Below are 19,513 nucleotides of genomic sequence, written 5' to 3' on the forward strand. Positions count from 1 at the left end.
ACTCCTTACTTGGGGAAATTGTCTCTCAATCCACCTAAGACCTTGGTATCCTTGGAAACTCACTCCTACCGAGTTTCAACCTCTTCTCCACATTATTACCTTTTTTATTGGTCTCTGCAATTGTCAATTTGGCATCTTGTGCTCGGATCTTTCTCTGAATCTGTGCCAACTGGCTCTCCCAAAACCTCCGGGAACAACTTGATAAACAAGCTGAAACTTCGCAAAATTTGGATTATCTGAAAATCTTATCCATCATGTAGACTTTGACAAAAGCTCCAAAGAGGTATGGGATAAGCTGGAAAATCTTTTCCCGGAAAATCTTTTCGGCAACGAAATTATCAATTCCAAAGTCTTTCTCGAGCATAAGTTTTTTGGTCTGAAAACGAATGAGTCTGATGCTTTGGGAGAACACTTCTGTACTGCAATTCCTCCTCGGTTTGGGAGTAAATGTGGATAAAGATGATAAGAAGGCAGTCCTATCCAGCATAGAAAATGTCTCAAGTACTCTAATAATATGACCTATCTCTGAGTAACTCTAGAGGTACCTTTTGAAGACATGACTGTAGTACTTATAGAAGAAGACATGCGGCTTATGGAGCAAGCCGAAAAAGCATTCAGCCCCGACAATGCTATGGCTCTCAAACTGGAAGGGGCGAGAGAATTAGGTGTAGAGGAAGAAAGGTGCTTCAAAAACTCAGCAAGAGATCATACAGGCAAATCTGGTAGAAGAAGGTGATGAAAACGAAGAGGAAGCAACGTCTACGGCAACAAAAGACAAAGCCCTCAGTCATGGAAAATCTTTTTCTTGAAGAGGAAGATTATGATTGGACCTTCTAGGTTGCCTATGTGTGAGTCAAGGGTTCTTTGCATGAGAAGTGCCCAAAAACTGAATTAAATATTCTTTGTATGTATTTGTAATGCTTAATGTTATAAAAGGCTTTATTTCCATTTCATATGCCTACTTAGAGCAAGGGGGCATTGTTTCTTGGGTAAGCTGATGTAGGCTGTCATTTGGTCAAGCTCTTATATTAGGCCTGACATGAGAGTTCAGGTGTTGGTGCTATTGTGTCTCCTTTTAGCACGTTGTGCAGTCTAGAGTCCAAACCATTATAAGTATTGAAGGTTTTCTCAATTATCTCCACCTTTGCTTCAAAGGGGGGTTTGTTGGGATTCAGAGGCTTGTGTGTGTGCACACTCCCTATGAGTGTATGTGTGTGTGACCTTAGGTGTGGATAGGTTAAGTGTGCCATGTGTTACTTATCTTTTGTGTATGTGTGTGATTCCTATGGGTCAAAAGATAAGCCTACATTTGAGGTGCATTAGCTGTCCTGAAGCCATCCCTGCTGCTGTGCACCAGGCTCGCCTGTATGAGCTGTGTTTTGCTGCCCTGAGGTCGCCAATGGATGTGCATTAATATGTTGAAGATATTTTCTGAACTGGATGACACCTGGCCACCCTTGCTCATGTGAGTTTTCTTCCCTAGATGAGCTTGCTCAAGAAGCTCTTGGCTATGGCAGAAGATGCTCCAAACAGCCCAAATAGTCCTAAAAATAGGGGTCTCTTGTTGGCTAGGGTTGGTTTGGAATGGCCATGAAAAGGTGTGCCTAGGGCACACTTTTCCAAGATCCGGATTCCCTTTTAGATGGGTGCCCTCGTTAGACCCTCTATTTATATCCCCTTTTTGGTCCATGTAACGTGCAATAGGTTGACCGTTGTAACATGCAACGAAGCCTTATTTAAACCTATGAGTTTATGCAATTCACTTTACCTAAGAGAGAAGAGTTGAGAGAGAAGGTGAGAGTCGACACCAAATTGGGTCCCAATTACCCACTAAAGCGCGTGCACCCCCCCCCCCCCTTTCCCCCCCCGGCACAAGCAGGAGTATTTTCTTGTATTACTTTGGGGAACTTTGTACAATGATGAGAATGATGACCATGGACTGCCAAACGCAAGGACAAGGAAGACCGAGTTGAACCATATGCTGATCCAGTAGCACTGTAGAAGACTCTATGAAGCCACTTATGCAAATCCGGGCTAAGGATATGCACATATGTCGGCTGAAGATGAGAGGATCTTCTATGCTGCCTTGGACTGAAGCACGGAGTGCTTGAGACTGAAATGTATGCTCCAAGAACCCTATGGATCTTAAGAACATGTGTTCTCTTTCTGCTTGTAGAACTTCTATGAAATGAGATGATTTATGCAGGGGAACTATGGGCTGCTTATATAGGAAATATGCTGCTGGTCAGTGACAATAAGCTGCTGATGGCCTGCTTTTTATGCCCACAACTTGCTGAATTAAGCATAAATGCTGTAGAAATAATATGCACATTTAACCAACTACTGTTCTGTGTTGCTTATGCTGGCCAACTGCTAAGGGATGAAGGCATAAATCATGCCTTGCATGTCCCATGGGCTGGCCCATACTATACCTCTACATGCCTTTATATGCTTGGTTAATGTATTCTAATGGATTGACTTATATGCCCTGGATGACCTAAATGCTTGTTCTCCAAGTCATGTCCCGGACTAGGGCTCACAATGGGGTCATGGCATAGGACAAATATTCCTAAAAAGGATATCAATGATGTACAAATGTTACACTAAACGATGCATTGGTGTGTCACATAGCACCACAATTGTAATATGCAGCGGAAGTCTTCGTATTGGAGGATCCTGTCACACAAATGCTCACACCGTCTTCTGTATCCTGAGTTTCATGAGTTTAGCAATCCACTTTAATACTTCAAACTTTAGAGAGAGATGAGAGAGAGATGAGAACTGTACACCGTATGGGGTCTCGAATTACCCACTAAGGGGCCTCCTATCTCGTTATCGAGATAGTATTTGCTTTATTATCTTTAAAGAGACTGACGGTGTGACTGACGATAAGCCAAACGCAAGACCTCTGAAGACCAAGTGTTGGGCTGAATTGTGCACTGCTGTAGAAGTACCAAAGATGTCCAATCTCGACCCTATGCACTCTTCCCAGTGGTATGTGGGAGGGATGCAAAGCTAGGGCTGAGAGAGGGGCTGTTTGGGACTGTTCTAGACTGTATATGAATGCTATAAATGAATGAAATGCTGCGTTTTTACCTTCACCAAGTGGCTGGAGCAAAACGATGAATGAATGAATGCTGAAAACTGTATGGATGCAGAAAACGCAAGATGGACTGAAGGCTGAATGCTGAATTGCCGCGTTTTACTGATGTAGATGGTTGAATACTCATGCGTTTGAGGCGCCTAGGGCTGTAGGAGACAAACGCAGAAGAGAGATGGTTGAAACTGCAATCGCCTATGCTCTTGGGGCTGAGGATGGTAAGCGCTTGATGGTCTTGCTGAATATGATGAATGAATAAATGATTATGCAAGGGCTCTATTTATATGGGTTGCATGAGCGAGTCGGCTGGCTACAGAGCTAGCCGACTGCACATGTCCAAATAAAATGTCTCAATGATGTATAAAATGCTAAAAATAATGGAAAATTTACCAGAAAAATACTAGATAAATCCTGGATGCTAAGTGAGGTTCCTGCAATGGGGTAGATGCTTCACTTCTTAACTATTGGAAAAGGGCCAAAACTACGGAATGAAAGCTTGGGACAACGTTTGCCCACTTGTTTCAATCTTTGTTTCATGTTACAGAGATAGACCCAATCCCCTTCCTTGAAGTGGACATCTCGTCTAGACTTATTCGCTTGTCTGCTATATGCTTCCTATGCTTTGGTCAAGCGATCCTTGACTGACTCAATGATTTCGGAAAATGCTTCCGTGGTTTTATTAGCCTCTAGAGATGGAGACACCATTCTCGTCAAAAGAGAAGAAAAACAGCGACCAAAGGCTGCTTCATATGGAGTCCGTCCGACACTGGATGAATGAGTGTCGTTCAACAACTGGTTATAAATTTCTGTTTGGCCATCTGTCTGCGGATGGAATGCATTAGACAACTGCAACTTAGTTCCGAAGTTTTCAAATAATGCCCTCCAGAAATGCGAGGTAAACTTGGAATCTCTATCTGATGTTATGGTGCTAGGCAAACCACAAACTGGATACCAATGCTTGAGAAACAGATGGGCTACGTCCTCGGCTCTGGCTGTATGCTTGCATGGGATGAGCATGCAGAATTTACTAAAGCGATCCACAATGGTAAAACACTGAGTGTTACGGGATCCGGTGGATGCTGGTAGAGGCCCTACAAAGTCCATAGATATGTTGATGAAAGATCCGTCAAGGATAGGCAAAGATTGAAGTAAACCTGCCTTCTTTGTATAGGAAACCTTGACTTTTTGACAAATCTTACAGGCTTGTACATGTGCGTAGACATCATGCCTCATCTTTGGCCAATAAAAGGATCGTTCTGATTTCTCGAGGGTATTGTTGATACCCCTCTGTCCTCCAACTAAGGAGTCATGGGCATCGTGGAGAAGAGCGGAACGCTTTTCCCGAGCAACACAGAGACGATTCTTGTAGAACAACCAACCATTCTGTACTGAATAGTGGCCAGGCTCAGAATTGAGGGCCAATGTCACCAGCCTCGACATTTCCTAGTATGAAAAGGGTCTGGTGGACTCCAAGATGTCTAAATATTTGGAAAGTACAAGCTTTGGGAATGGGGGATTATCCTAGAATACAAAGGACCACACTCCTAAAATTTAGGAGAGTTGCTATTTTTGGCCGACTCCGATGGAAATTTTGCTCGCGTCATTACATCTGGAATTGAGCAAATACCAAGAGTTGGCAAAGTGCCTATGACAGAATGTCTACTAGTTGGGATATTTTTAGAGGTAAAGATTATGGAAGGACCCATCTTTTAGATTGGGACATGTGGCAAGAAAGTGGACCAAAGTGAGACAAGTGGCTTGACACTTCTTAGAAAATGGATCAAAGTGAGACAAGTGGCCTCACACTTGTCACTTCAGCTATTGTGTGGCTCTCCACTTGTCATTGTAGCCTTCTCTTGCCATTTTAGCTCATGGGATGCCCAAATCTATAAATTGGAGCCCTCTCTCTTCATTAATGGAGGCTCTCTTGCTGCACACTAGCCTCTACCACCGTTACAGGCTGCCCTAATGATGGCTACTCTCTTTCTCTCTCTCTTGAAGGCTGCCCATGAAGAATATCGGCTGTTGGGGACTGTTTTGGAGGCTTCCATCGCGAAGAAATACTGAAGTCCTTGTACCGACTGTACCAGCTTCTGTACCACCCATTGTACAGGCTATACGAGCTTTTATACTTGTTGTACCAGCCACTGTACTTGCTGTACTAGTCACTATACATATTGTACCAGCATTTGTACTTGCTGTACCTATTGTACCAACCACCGCATCGGTTGTACTAGCCATTGTACCTACTGTACCAGCCATTGTACCGGTTGTACGAGCCATTGTACTTGCTGTACTGGCTGAATGGAGAGTTGTACTTGCTGTACTAGCTCTATTGCATGAAGACCCGTGGTTTTTGGGGAAGAATCAGTACCCACACGGAGGCATATGGATTATATTGTTGGCTCGGCATTTCTACAGTCTATGTTCCGGCTTGGTGCTTCGTGTTGGGCTGTGTTATGACATTTGTATATGGATAATCTGGCATCTCCCGTGGGGAGAGTAAGGCCCTCAAAGCTTGTACATGGTATTATTCTCCTTGGGTAATAAAATACTCCAAGGGGGGGGGGGTCGGCCCATTCCGGCCTCTATGTGGTGTCACATGTGCAAGATCCATTTTCAGCATTTGTGGATGTTTTGTCCAGCTTTTATGTTTTATGCAAAGTGATTATGGATATGTGTTAAGGTTGTGGCCATGTTAAGTGTTTTTATATACATTGATGGTATCAACAAGTGTGTCAAAGGCCCTAGTCCCTCGGGCACCCGCCGCGAGTTACATTGGTATCAGAGCATAGGCGTTCTTGGAAGCAGAGGCTTCCTTCTATCAATAAGAAAGGAAAAAATCTCAAGTGGGGACCACACTTACCATCATTGCTGTTAAGCATGGCCAGCCGGTTCATAGCTTATGAAGCAAGAGCATGAGCAACAGACAGCTTGTTGGTCTAAGGATTTATGAATTGACAGAATTTATCTTGGAAGTATGGAGTTGGCTTTATGTGCACACGTTTAGCACTCTTTCCATATGGATATTGTGGATTATATTATCAAGCTTACAGGCAAGCTATATGGAGATATATGTTAGGATATCTTAAGGATATGGTGACGAGATATTTCTTTCGGCTTCATGATCAACCTGGCATAGAAAAGCTAAGTATACTTTGAGTTTGCAAAGTTGGTGCTTTTGCTATTTACTATGAAGTGTTTTTGATGTTCACTAACCCTTGTATAGCCATGCAAGGAGAAAGGTGGTGTTGTTTGCCTTGACATGGTTTCAGGGAAACATTGTTTATGGCTCCCTTTATTGGGATGGATTATATCTATGGAGATTTCTTTCTTGGACGAGATTTATATAGATATTGGGCTTCACAAGCAATTTCTATGGACGAATCTATCTGAGTTTATAGAGAAGAAATCTTTGGATATCTCATGGATATGATGCTTTTATGGATAAAGTCCACCTCTACTCCAAGGTGTGTGGTTAGCACGGAGTATGTGGTAAGAGTTATGGTATTCTTGGACTTCTTTTCTAGGGATTTGGATCCATCCTCAGGTTTATGGATTATGTTTATGACTCCCTTTTACTAGGATGGATTATCCTTTTTAGCTCCCTTTATTTGGGATGCATTGGACTTATGAAACTCATGGTTCACATACCCTGTGTAGTGTTCTCTTGTCCTACGTGCTCTCTTGAAGATTGTTTCTACAATAGAGAGTAGATGGAAGGGAACATGGGCACTTCAGAAGGTAGTGCCGAGCACAACATGCCGTGTGTAGTGTTCTCTTGTCCTACGTGCTCTCTTGAAGATTGTTTCTACCATATCTAGGTGGAACAAAAGAGAGCAGATGGAAGGGAACATGGACACTTGAGAGGGTAGTGTGAGTTGGTGGCCGAAATGCCTATAAACTATGTGTAGCAGAAATGCTTATGGAACACCAGGTTATCTATGCCTGCGAGTGATTGTTTTATCTTGTTACTTGAGCCCACCTCTCATCCAAGGTGTGTGGTCAGAGTACCAACACGGAGTGCAAGTGGTAAAGTGGACTTGACGCCTGGTTGGCACGGAACTTATATCTATGCCAAGGTCATGTGGACCGATGCCTTATTGGCAGGAGACTTATTTTGTCTCGCCCATTTACTTGGGACATGGATTATGATGTCTGGACTTATGGGACTGATTTGTCTCGCCCATTTATTTTGGGACATGATATTGCTATTATGGAGACTTATTTAGTCTCACCCATTTCTTTGGGACATGGATTCTTCAGTTATATTGGATTTTTGAGATTGTCTCGTCTCGCCCAATTGATGGGACATGATTATATCTTGAATATATGGCTTGAAGCTTAAAGTTGCGGACAACTTTTAAGAAGCTAGGGAGGATGTCACCAGCCTCGACATTTCCCAATATGAAAGGGGTCTGGTGGACTCCGGGATGTCTAAATATGTGGAAAGTACAAGCTTTGGGAATGGGGGATTATCCTAGAATACAAAGGACCACACTCCTAAAATTTAGGAGAGTTGCTATTTTTGGCCGGCTTCGATGGAAATTCTGCTCACGTCATTACATTTGGAATTGAGTAGATACCAAGAGTTGGCAAAGTGCCTATGACAAAATGTCTACTAGTTGGGATATTTTTGGAGGTAAAGATTATGGAAGGACCCATCTTTTAGATTGGGACATGTGGCAAGAAAGTGGACCAAAGTGAGACAAGTGGCTCGACACTTGTTAGAAAATGGATCAAAGTGAGACAAGTGGCCTCACACTGTCACTTCAGCTATTGTGTGGCTCTCTTGCCATTTTAGCTCATGGGAGGCCCAAATCTATAAATTGGATCCCTCTCTCTTCATTAATGGAGGCTCTCTTGCTGCACACTAGCCTCTACCACCGTTAGAGGCTGCCCTAATGATAGCTACTCTCTTTCTCTCTCTCTTGAAGGCTGCCCATGAAGAATACCGGTTGTTGGGGACTGTTTTGGAGGCTTCCATCGCGAAGAAATACTGAAGCCCTTGTATCGGCTGTACCAGCTTTTGTACTTGCTATACCACCCATTGTACCGGTTGTACCATCTTTTGTACTTATTGTACCAGCCACTGTACTTATTGTACTAGTCATGGTACATGCTGTACTAGCATTTGTACTTGCTATATCAGCCACCGCATCGGCTGTACACCAGCCATTGTACTTGCTATACCAGCCACTATACCGGCTGTACCAGCCATTGTACCTACTATACCGCGGCTAAATGGAGAGTTGTACTTGCTGTACCAGCTCTATTGCATGAAGACCCGTGGTTTTTGGGGAAGAATCAGTACCCACACGGAGGTATATGGATTATATTGTTGGCTCGGCATTTCTACAGCTTATGTTCCGGCTTGGTTGCTTCGTGTTGGGCTGTGTTATGGCATTTGTATATGGATAATCCGGCATCTCCCGTGGGGAGAGTAAGGCCCTCAAAGCTTGTACATGATATTATTCTCCTTGGATAATAAAATACTCCAAGGGGGGGGGGGGGGGGGGGAGGGGGGTCGGCCCATTCCGGCCTTTATGTGGTGTCACATGTGCAAGATCCATTTTCAGCATTTGTGGATGTTTTGTCCAGCTTTTATGTTTTATGCAAAGTGATGATGGATATGTGTTAAGGTTGTGGCCATGTTTAAGTGTTTTGATATGCATTGATGGTATCAACAAGTGTGTCAAAGGCCCTAGTCCCCCGGGCACTTGCGAGTTATAGCCAAACTGGACTGAGTACCAAACTCAGGGGAGTCGACATATTGGTCTTTCATACTATCTAAGTCCTTCCCGTGATTTCGAGAATGGTAGATTCGTGGACTGTCTGGATGCTGGACTTTCGACTAAGAGCATCTACTATTGGGTTATGCTTACCAGGGATGTATTCAATCATACCTCCAAACTGTTGGAAGGTTTGACTCCACCTGGCCTGTCGATCACTCCATTGGGCACTTGGCATAGTCTGAAGCCACTTAAGTGCTTGGTGGTCTGTTTTCACTGTGAAGCCTGTCCATAAAGAAAAGGCTTTCAATGCTTGAGCGCTGTGATCACACCCAAAAGCTCTTTGTCATATACCGAATAATTCTTTTCGGCGACATTCAACTTTCTACTGTAATATGCCACGGATCTATTGTCCTGATGGAGGACTGCACCTATGGCTACATTGCTGGCGCATCGGTGATGACCTCGAAAGGTTCGACCCATGATGCTAACTTTAATACAGGTGCTTCTGAGGCAGCTTTCTGGAGTGCACAGAATGCATCAAAAGCGCCTTGCCTGTAACTGAGACTTTCTGCTTGCGAGTTTTCACCCTTCTTGAGCAAGTCGGTAAGAGGTGATGCAAGGTTGGAAAACTGATGGACATGGGTACTATAGGCCTGACAAAGACCTACGAATGAGCGGATTTCTTGGGCGGTCTTAGGAATGTCCCAATCTTAGATCTCCTGAACCTTTGATGGATCCAGTCTAATCCCGTCAGAACCGATGATGTGGCCCAAATACTGAACTTCCTTAATACCAAAGATAGACTTTTTGGTGTTTATGTAGAGCTGATTATCTCGCAAAAGTTGCAAGACTTTCTCCACATCTTTCTCATGCTGCTCCGTAGTGGCTGAGAAGACGAGTACGTCATCAAGGAGTATGAAAACACACTTCCCAATGTGGACTGCGAAAATCCTAGACATCATCTTATTGAAGGTTGGGGGTGCATTTGTAAGCCCAAAAGGCATGACTACGAACTCGTAGTGACCACGCTCTGTCCGAAAAGCTGTTTTTGGAATGTCAGCTTCAAAAATGCGGACCTGATAGTAACAACTCTTGAGGTCGATCTTAGTGAAAAACTTAGCACCGTCTAAACGCTCCAAAATGTACTCTATCCTTGGCATAGGAAACTTATTCTTGATAGTGAGTTTGTTTAATGCCATGTAATCTATACAAAGGCGTGCAGACTTGTTCTTCTTTTGGACAAATAGGATAGGTGGAGCAAATGGGGAGGAAGAAGGCCGAATGAATCCGGCTCGGAGAAGCTCAGATAGTTGCTTTTCTAACTCACCCTCTAAAGTCTTGGAAAGACGATAGGGAAACCTGCTAGGAGGATCTGATCGAGGGACCAAATCAATGTGATGGTCCTCAGGGCGAGAGGGTGGGAGACTGGGCGGGAGATCGTCCCTGAGCATAATGTCGTGATGTCTGGACAGGAGGTTTGCTAATCGAGGGACCGAAGATGAAATGGATGCTACCAATGAGGTAGAGGCTGTTTGAGCACGAACATAAAGTAGGGCTCCTTCTGCTCCCTTGCGGATAGCTTGTCTGGCCTGGAGATGCGAAATCAATGGGATGCCAAGAATGTTTCTATCCCCACGAATCATGACAAGCTCACGAAAACCTTTACAGATAGTAAAAGTATCCTGTCCTCAATCGGGAATATGCTTATACTGACGGAACCACTGAATTCCTAAGATCATGTCACACCCCAACAGAGGCGAGACGATGAAATCTCGTTGGAATGAGGCCTTTTGAACTTCAAAGGCAAATTGTTGTGCCTTCTGGGAAATGTGGATGCGAAGACCAGGTGTAAACCCGTCCACATCGAGATGATATGGGACTAATGTGCAGTTCAATTTATTAGCCAACTGAGAGATGGTGTCTTCAGAACTACCCATATCGAAAAGGACTACAAATTGTCGGCCCTTGGCAGAGCCATAAGCTCGGATGAGGCTCTTCTATGTAGCATCGCTCTCACCCTCTTGCTTAGCATCAAATACCACTGATGGCATAGGATGCATAGAAGGTAAAAGTTGAACCGCATTGGTGGTAATAGGCGGGACTGGAGGAGTTGGGAAGGCTGTGGCAACTGTGGCAGAAGGGGCTTTAGCGGCTTGTTCCGCTTGCCATTTGTGGCAATCCTTCTTACCATGCCCTATGATGTGACAGAAAAAACATCTATTTGCTGACTGATACTTCTTTTGCTTCTCTGGAGGAAGATAACCTCAAGTAATGCCTGCTTTAGCCTTTTCATCGGGGGTTTTCTTAGGCTTAGATTCTTTGTCTTTCTTACCCCCTGAATTGGAGCTATTACTGCCGTCCTTCTTAGCATCTTTAGAAGATGCGTTACCTTTCCCTGGCTATGCAGTGGATTGCTGCTGCTGGGGTTTGGTACTGGACTGAGATGACTGCTTGGGCTTGCCTCTGTTCATCTTCATTTCTTCATTCCGAGCGAGAGTCAAAGCCCATAACCTTGCCGGAAAACTGAAGCACTGGGGATCCGTCCTGTCTGAGTCCATAGAACTCATCTGCCAGACCGGTCATGTACTCGAGCAGGAGGAATCTGGTTTTCAGTCACGGACAAAGGTATCTCAGTTGAAAGTTGTGACACCTGTGGTCTGGTCTGTATAGAGATTAGACCAATGATGCCACCAAGTGACTGCCTCACCGATGAGATGGGGAGCTGCTATGTGGACTCTATCGTGAGGATCTGTGATCCTAGCTAATGGAAAATGAGCAGTAAATTGATGAATAAACTGATTTACTGCTAAATGATCACACTTAACATCATACTTACTGAAATTAGGTTGACTTCAAATGACGGTAGTTGATGCTGCGGACTGCTGGCTGGTGGCACCTGAGGCTGGGGATGCTGAAGAGAGGTGCTGGTATCTAAGATGAATGGCCTCCTTTTCTGAACAGTGCAGAGTGCATGTATCATCCACTATGAGGTGTGGAAGGCTCTTACGATAGCTTCCTGAAGGGTAGGAAACCAACTACCTTTGGAGGGATGGAGCCACTCCGGGTACTTGGGTGTGCTCTGGAGCCTAGTAAACCAACCACACAAAAACCTTAGATGCAAAATTCGAATACCTTCTTTTATCAAAGCCGAAGCTTTGATACCAACTGTAACACGACTACTAAGCCAAAGCACTCTTAATGATGATTAATGCTAAGCAAGAGAGATTAGCACCAATTGCATGCACAATGATGATAGAGAGAAGTAGGGAGAGGGAGAAGAGAGACTCTTTACCTAATCTACTCCTACTGTATATTACTGAATGAATGAGTATTTACAATGATTGTAGATCATAAATCAGATCCGACTCTTGCGTGCTATGCATAAACTAAATGCTTAGTGTCCTCCTCTGTGCGATAATGGAAAACGTTGATATGGAGGTGTACTCCGTTAATCCAAATGTTGTGGCTGCATGCCCTTGGTTTTGGCTCTCTTGTCCTTGGTCTTGGCTTTGCAAGCTGTGTCTCTGAATGCTCAAGAATGACCCTTGACCTACCTTTATATAGGGATTTTGATAGTAAGTCGTTTTTAGGTCGGCCAGCAAGCCCTTTTCAGGCCATCAAAAGTCATCAAAATGTCATATTGTGCATGTCCAAGGTATCTCCGGTCACCTATAGGCCTATCAAAACGTCCCTCAACTCTCCTTATTATAACTTTGCTTGTTAGGCGGCTGCAAGGAATAATCACGTCTACGTGGGCTGGATTAAGGTGTGCACGTGACAATGTGCAAGGCATAGACCACGTGCAAGAGTTACGAGAGAGAAATGGAACACAAAACACAAGCACATTCACAAGCAAATTTTGAAGCTTCCTAGGACCTGAAACAGTGAAGGACAGGCAAGTATGATCTGCTCCCATAGGTGTGGCTGGAGTGGTGAAGTTCTGGATGTGATGTGGAAAAGTGGGGGACCCCATTAAATAATTCCCTGTACTTGAATCTCCTCCATGGCAGAAACAAGTGAGCCCATCAGATGATGGCTGTTTGGACCTTCCATTAAGCCATTGGAGAGAGAGAGAGAGAGAGAGAGAGAGAGAGAGAGAACTGAACTTTTTTCTATGCCAGCCTTTGGCAGAGGGTCAGAAGCTCAATGAACACCAGACTGATGGCGCTGTAGCTCCAAATGGATTGGCTATTGTTGGTGCAGCTGGTTGATTTGCAATGACTTTTGGCAAAAGCTTTACACGATTGTTCATTCTGTCTCTCCCTTTGAAAAAAGGAGCAAATGCATATGCGTCTGCTAGTTGACATCCATCACTAAATTTTTTGGTAAGGTGGAAGCAAAAGGCATGCTTACATCATGTCTGCAAAGATATAGTTCATATGATGCTTTGTATAATCAAGTGACAAATGTTGATAGCGTACAGAGGCCCGGATTCAAATGTGATTATGAGTATATTGTTGGATCATAGTTTCTGATTGTGCAAATTGAGGATTGTCTATCTCTTGTTATGTAATCACATGTATGGTGAAAACAATGAGTTATATAGCTACTTACATGGTGAAAACCTTCGTCTGTGCAACTGTGTACAAAAGAAGTTTTGACTTCTAGAGATTTGTGGGGGTAGGCTTTACTGTGTGGGCTACATTTTGCATGAGGCCTAGAGCTGAGGAGTTTCTGTGAATGAAGAGGGCTGTCAAGGGCTCTTTTTTAGAGTTTACTAGCTCCAAAAGAGTGGAGGGACAAGGTGCTCTTGATAAATCTATGATCCCTCTTAAAACTTAGTTTTGAAGGTTTCTGCATAATTAGGTGAAAGACTTGCAAACCTTAGTATGCCCTTCCATTGTTAATAATTTTTTCTACAATTGCAATTTCCTAAAGGGCTATACATGTTCTTGTAGCAAGGCATGTGTTTCTAAAGCGGGACTTCAATTTTAATAGCTTAAACTTTTTTCACATTGAGAAACCACTACAATAGGAGCTTAAAGAAATGTCAAGTCTAGCCAAAATACATAATTTGTACTAGCATACGAAGTCTGCAAGAAAAATGTATAAGATTAACATATAGGTTATGGTTACTGACCTATTTTTCTAGTCTTCCACAAGAGATTTTTGAGGTTGATGTCCTAGATAGATTATACCAAAGGGGTCAATTAACCTCTTTATCTGTCTTAAAATGTAAGTTGGTACAAAAGGCTATTACAACATTGTTAAGGCACTTTACCGTATCTCTCCTCAAAAGTAGGCTATTACAACATTGTTAAGACACTTTTAGTATTTTGAAAATCGTAAATTCCAGGTATATGAATTTCTTTTTTTAAAATCTTGATGGCTTTTGTGTTTATTTGCTTTTCTTTTGCTTAAGAATTTATAAATCAAACTTCAAGCATTTGTTTTTTGTTTTTATTTTTGGTGTTGGAAGTTACTTTGAACATCGATGAGTTACATGCACACCGTATATGTGTGTATATATATGTATGTATGTATGTATGTATATATGTATATGTATATATGTATGTATGTATGTATGTATATGTATATGTATGTATGTATGTATATATGTATATATATATATATATATATATATATATATATATATATATATATATATATACACATGAGCATGTGTACACGTGTCTATTACATATTAACCATGGACAACCAAGGCACAAGGAGAGGAGAGAGAGGAGAAATCTTGGATTTCTAAAAAAGAAGAGGTAAAAATTCCTTTGATTGATCCTTTGTATTTCGGTTTTCGTTCTTGCGTTTTAATTCATCCACAACAATTCATTAACACACCAGTCATCCATCAATCGAGAGTAGAACTGCAATATTCCTCTTACAACCAATTCCATGAATATTGATGATTCAGCTGGGTTTAGTCGAAGTGCAATCGACGTTTTTGGCATTTCATCCACACAATATATGCAGCAATTTTTGTAGGCCATTGAGGGGAGATATTCTACAAGGCGTGACTTCTCCCGATAGCTCTTCCATCACCACAGCAACGGGCAATTTTGTGGTTCATGATCCTACACATCCCTCTCGCATGAAACATGGTATCGCTTCATCAGAGGAGGATGATCATATTGTAAGCGTGCTTAGAGGATCCACCTCGCCTCCTGGGTCGTCCACCTACACTCAATGAGTGATCTTGGCATGCGGCAATCTGCTCCTTTTATGCATAAGACACCTTCTTCCCTTAGAGTACATGTCTTCTCCAAAGAGAATTCTTATGGCATCTAATTAGAGAGAGTTTGCATCTCATATGGGTGAGATAAGTAGTACGAGATGAGCGCAAACGCACTAATGGGTGCCCATGGGAGAAGAGAGAGAGAAGAAGAAGAAGAAGAAACAAAGAGAGGAGTAATTAGAGATGCCCATTGCCATATATTTAGACTAGTATAAAGCTTCTGATCATAAACTATGTTGTTGATAAATATAAACATATATACATATATATGTATATACGTATACACATATCTTAATGTCTTTTACATACCGCAATGACGCGTGGGTTGAGTACTAGCATATAAATATACACAAATATGCACGTGGAAGTCAGCGTGACATTGTAGAAGCCAGTCGAGGACCATGCTAAAGGAAAATTAGCTAATTGCTTATTTTCTTAAAGATAGTATTGCTAGTATTACATTACATAATACATTTTTATATCGCCCATTGGTGTCGCTGAACTAATAAAGCAATATCTATGACCAATGTGGGACCAATGTGGTTTAGTGTTAAAATTTAGAGAGATGATTGCATAAATTAACTTGGAGATATGATTACATATGTTGCAATTTGCACCTTATATATAGAACTTATAGACATTGTAAAACTTATCTAGAAATAACACTTAGAACAGATATTTTGTTTTACCATCCATCCACACACACACACACACCCACACATCCCTCGATGTGTGTGTGTGTGTGTGTGTGAATGTGTATTTTTATATGTATGTATGTATGCATGGATATATGAATGTATAAATATACATTCATACATACAAACACATATACTTACATACACACACACACACATATATATATGTGTGTGTGTGTGTGTGTGTGTGTGTGTACATACATATGTACACATGCACACACACTATGTATGTATGTATATATTTATATATATACATAACACACACACACACACATACATGTGTGTGTGAATGTATATATGTGTGTGTGTGTGTGTATGTGTACATACATTCATGTGTGTGTGTGTGTGTGTGTGTGTGTGTGTGTGTGTGTGTACACACGCATATATATATATATGAATGTATGTACACACGTGCACGCGCACACACATACAAAGATTGTTCACGTCAAGCACTAGTAGCGTGCAATCTCGAATCCGCACTCCATTGTCACACCAAGAGCTCCACAGCCATGGCTGGTATCCACCTCTTGGGAGATTGATCCATAGGATAGGAATCTTCTTCTTGCCTCAATCTAGGTGGTTCAAGCTTTTTGTGCACACCAAGGGAAAGCCCATGAGAGGGAGGCCCAATGACCAATCCTACCCAAGCATAGATCCATCTAGATAGGCAAGGATTTAACAAAACACAAGTAATATAGTAGAAAGAAGAGGGAAGTGATCTCGCTAGTATTCTATTGCAAGGGGATTATTTCTTGATTGCAAACTTAGCTTATATACACATAGCTAGTATTCACACATGGCCATCTGTCGAGAAAGGATAACCTATTTATACGGTTTTGAACTGTGATTAAACAATTGAAAATTATATTAAAAGACCATAGTCGCCTTGCTTTGCTATGCTCGATTATGATTGTGCCAAAGCTTGTGCTCTTCCATCGATTACTAAAGGCTTATATAGCCATTAAAGCTAAGGCACATACTCTTCCATTTTGATAAAAAACTTTTGCAAAGCTTTGCAACTCCCCCTAGATTTCTTCTTGAGTACATGGTTCCTTGCTTGTATCCATCAACACAAGACATTCGGATTGCAAGGTCCCTTCCACATTCTCCATCTCTTTGTCATGTTCAAAGTTCATTTCCATACATGATATAATCATTGTTGTCAAGAGTAGTGCCAATCTCAACAACATGCTCCTTAGCACATAAAGAAGAAAAATCACCCGAAAACTCATCTAGGAGATCATCAACAACATGCTCCTTAGCACATAAAGAAGAAAAATCACCCGAAAACTCATCTTGGACGATAAAGTGCTCATCAACCTCAACATGCTTCTCTAAAACTCAAAGATACCTCTGGCATGTCAATAGCAAACAAGCATTGCAAGCCATCAAGTACATTCTCCTCAACCCAGGCCAAAGAAAACCCATCTTGGTGTGTACCCACCAAAAAACCATCAGAAGTTGCCAACATGGATTTGTTTACCTCAATAGTTAAAGTGCAACCTTGCTTGGGGTCATCATGCTCTCAATCCTTCTCGATGTTTTTTGATGTGAATTCAAAGAGGTTTGTTGCCATAGAAAGAAGACCATCCTCCTCATACTCCATGAGCACATGCACATGTACATCAACCACATCAAGATCCTCAAGCACCTCCAAAGAAGGACCACAGGTAACATCACATATCTCTTCATAATACTCAAACCATATCAAATTTGGCTGAAAATTGTGACAAGTCCCAATCCTTCTTTCTCAAATCTAATTATCGTGATGGCACCAAGCCAATGCCGAATCCTTCAAGAATAACAAGAAACCTTATACCTCACTTAGTTACTGGGGGAGAAAAGCACGAATTTGTTTATATTTCTTTCCAACTCGATTCTACTGTACCAAAGCTTACTGATTACATTATAGAAATCCTCAAGGCATTAACAATAAGGAATCTAAGATAAGGAAAACACAACTCACTAGCAAGGAAAATCATAAAAAAACACAATTTATCCCTTCTATAGGAAAATTCACATGTCTATCTATTCTAAACAATTGCTCCTCGTACACACTACCAACAAGAAGGGCCAACACTCCTATGTCCAAGAATGAATAAAGCCAAAAATCCTCATTGTTGCTAACAGAAATCTAGAACTCAAAAAATCCTGACAATATAGTCGAAGAAGATGAGAGGACAACAAAGAAGGCAAGGAGTTGTATTCTTGAAGAACCGGGAGGTTCCTGTCCAAATGTGCAAATTTGAGAGGGATCCAGGCAATGGGTCATACCACATGGACCAAGCTTGCACCAACCATGGCCCCCCATCCAGAGATCTACCTAGATGGCTATTGATGAGATGAGATCCATTGGTTTTGTGGGCTCACATTCCGTCATAGTTTGTTGGTTCCTTTGCTTGAGTCATCCTCCTTTGGATCTTCATGATTCCTTTTCTTTTGTCTTACTTTGGGTCATTTTCCTTTGGATCTTCTTTATCATCCTTATTGACAAAGGAGTCTCCTTTGTCACTCTTTGCATTGTCATCCTTTGAAGACTTGTCCTCATCATTCTTATCGTTTGACAAGTCTTCATCTTGAGCTTCTTCATCTTCGGGCTTGTGGTGCATGTAGAAGGCATAAGCCTCTTTGGTGTAGCCATATTTCTACATTACACTCTATCATTTTTCATACACTTTGTAAGTTTCTTTGTCATTAGTGATCTACTGAAAGCCATCTCGGTTGCATTCAATTGGCATTGACACTACCTGTAGATTCTTGCAATACTTGCATTTTATGTCAAAGATTCATTATTTGTTTGCATGCTAAAATGGTAAGCGTTGATGCATTTGGGATGCTTTTCGCTTCAGGATATGCTTGACCAAACCAACTTCCATTTCTGGTCCTATATGATGCATCATGTATTGGTTTCCAAAGGGCATTGGAATGTTGTTACTAGCATTGAGGCATGCAATGTCTCACCAGTATAGGATAGTACTGGTACTTTGGATGTTGATGCTAGTTTAGATATAATTGTGGCATCCACCTCCACACATCCAATAGCAGAATAAGCCAAGTGGGATGGTAGGGATGCAAAGACACATGTATTGTTTTTCTGTGAAAAGGAGAATTATTCATCATATTCTCTCACGTAAAACTCCCACAACTAGGCTTGGGAGAAGCACTTATTACACTTCACCACCACGGGTGCAACAAGGCACGAGTGGCCTACTTGCGCCCAAGTAGTTAGTGTCTGAGCATATGAATGAGAGAGACTTAACGGATGAGTTTCCCACAAGGATCAAAGATCTTAGAGAGTAGCTTGCATGTATGGATGAGGCTTATCCAAATAGTTTATTAGTGTTTAACCATTCTCATAGCTTTACTGGATTCATACCATGGTTTTACATCCACACCTTGGCTCATGATGAAGGGTAACCCTAATGCCCTTATGTTTGATGAGTTGGTTGCAGTGCTCTTGCAAGAAGAACAATCTTGGTGAAACCAAACTAATATGCATATAGGAGATCATACATTTGCTAGCAATCAAAAAGACCAATAAAAAAGATAAAGACAAAGCCTTTTCTTAGGGCAGCTATAAGCCAAAGGGAGAATCAGTCTAGTCTTCTAGCAGGATGCCACGAAGGGGCGTAAGAAGAAAGGTAAATACAACTATTATCAGAAGCTAAGACATTATATCAATAAATATAGAAAAAGGCTAGAGACACAAAAGAAGAAAGAGTCAGGCATGGATGTGGCTGATGCATCAATACCAAGTATTAAAAAGAATCAACGAACTTATCATAGGATGATT

The 19,513-nt window shown here is 41.9% G+C and overlaps 1 protein-coding gene across 7 annotated transcripts in view; it reads left to right on the top strand.

Moving 5' to 3' along the window:
* The window catches only part of LOC147637732 (GATA transcription factor 24-like), a 93,498-nt gene extending 80,105 nt beyond the window's left edge, over window positions 1–13,393 (top strand). For 3 of the 7 annotated variants that reach the window (XM_086799572.1, XM_086799571.1, XM_086799570.1), the window contains one exon: window positions 12,957–13,393. In XM_086799572.1, the coding sequence (XP_086655698.1) occupies window positions 12,957–12,985 (29 nt within the window). In that variant the 3' untranslated portion in view covers window positions 12,986–13,393. The other 4 variants (XR_015266079.1, XR_015266082.1, XR_015266080.1 and 1 more) reach the window with 4 other exon arrangements.
* The last annotated feature ends 6,120 nt before the right edge of the window (window positions 13,394–19,513 follow it).

This window comes from Cibotium barometz, chromosome 6 (genome assembly GCF_041138505.1).
Source record: "Cibotium barometz isolate CiBa-2024 chromosome 6, ASM4113850v1, whole genome shotgun sequence".
Classification (NCBI taxonomy): Eukaryota; Viridiplantae; Streptophyta; class Polypodiopsida; order Cyatheales; family Cibotiaceae; genus Cibotium; species Cibotium barometz.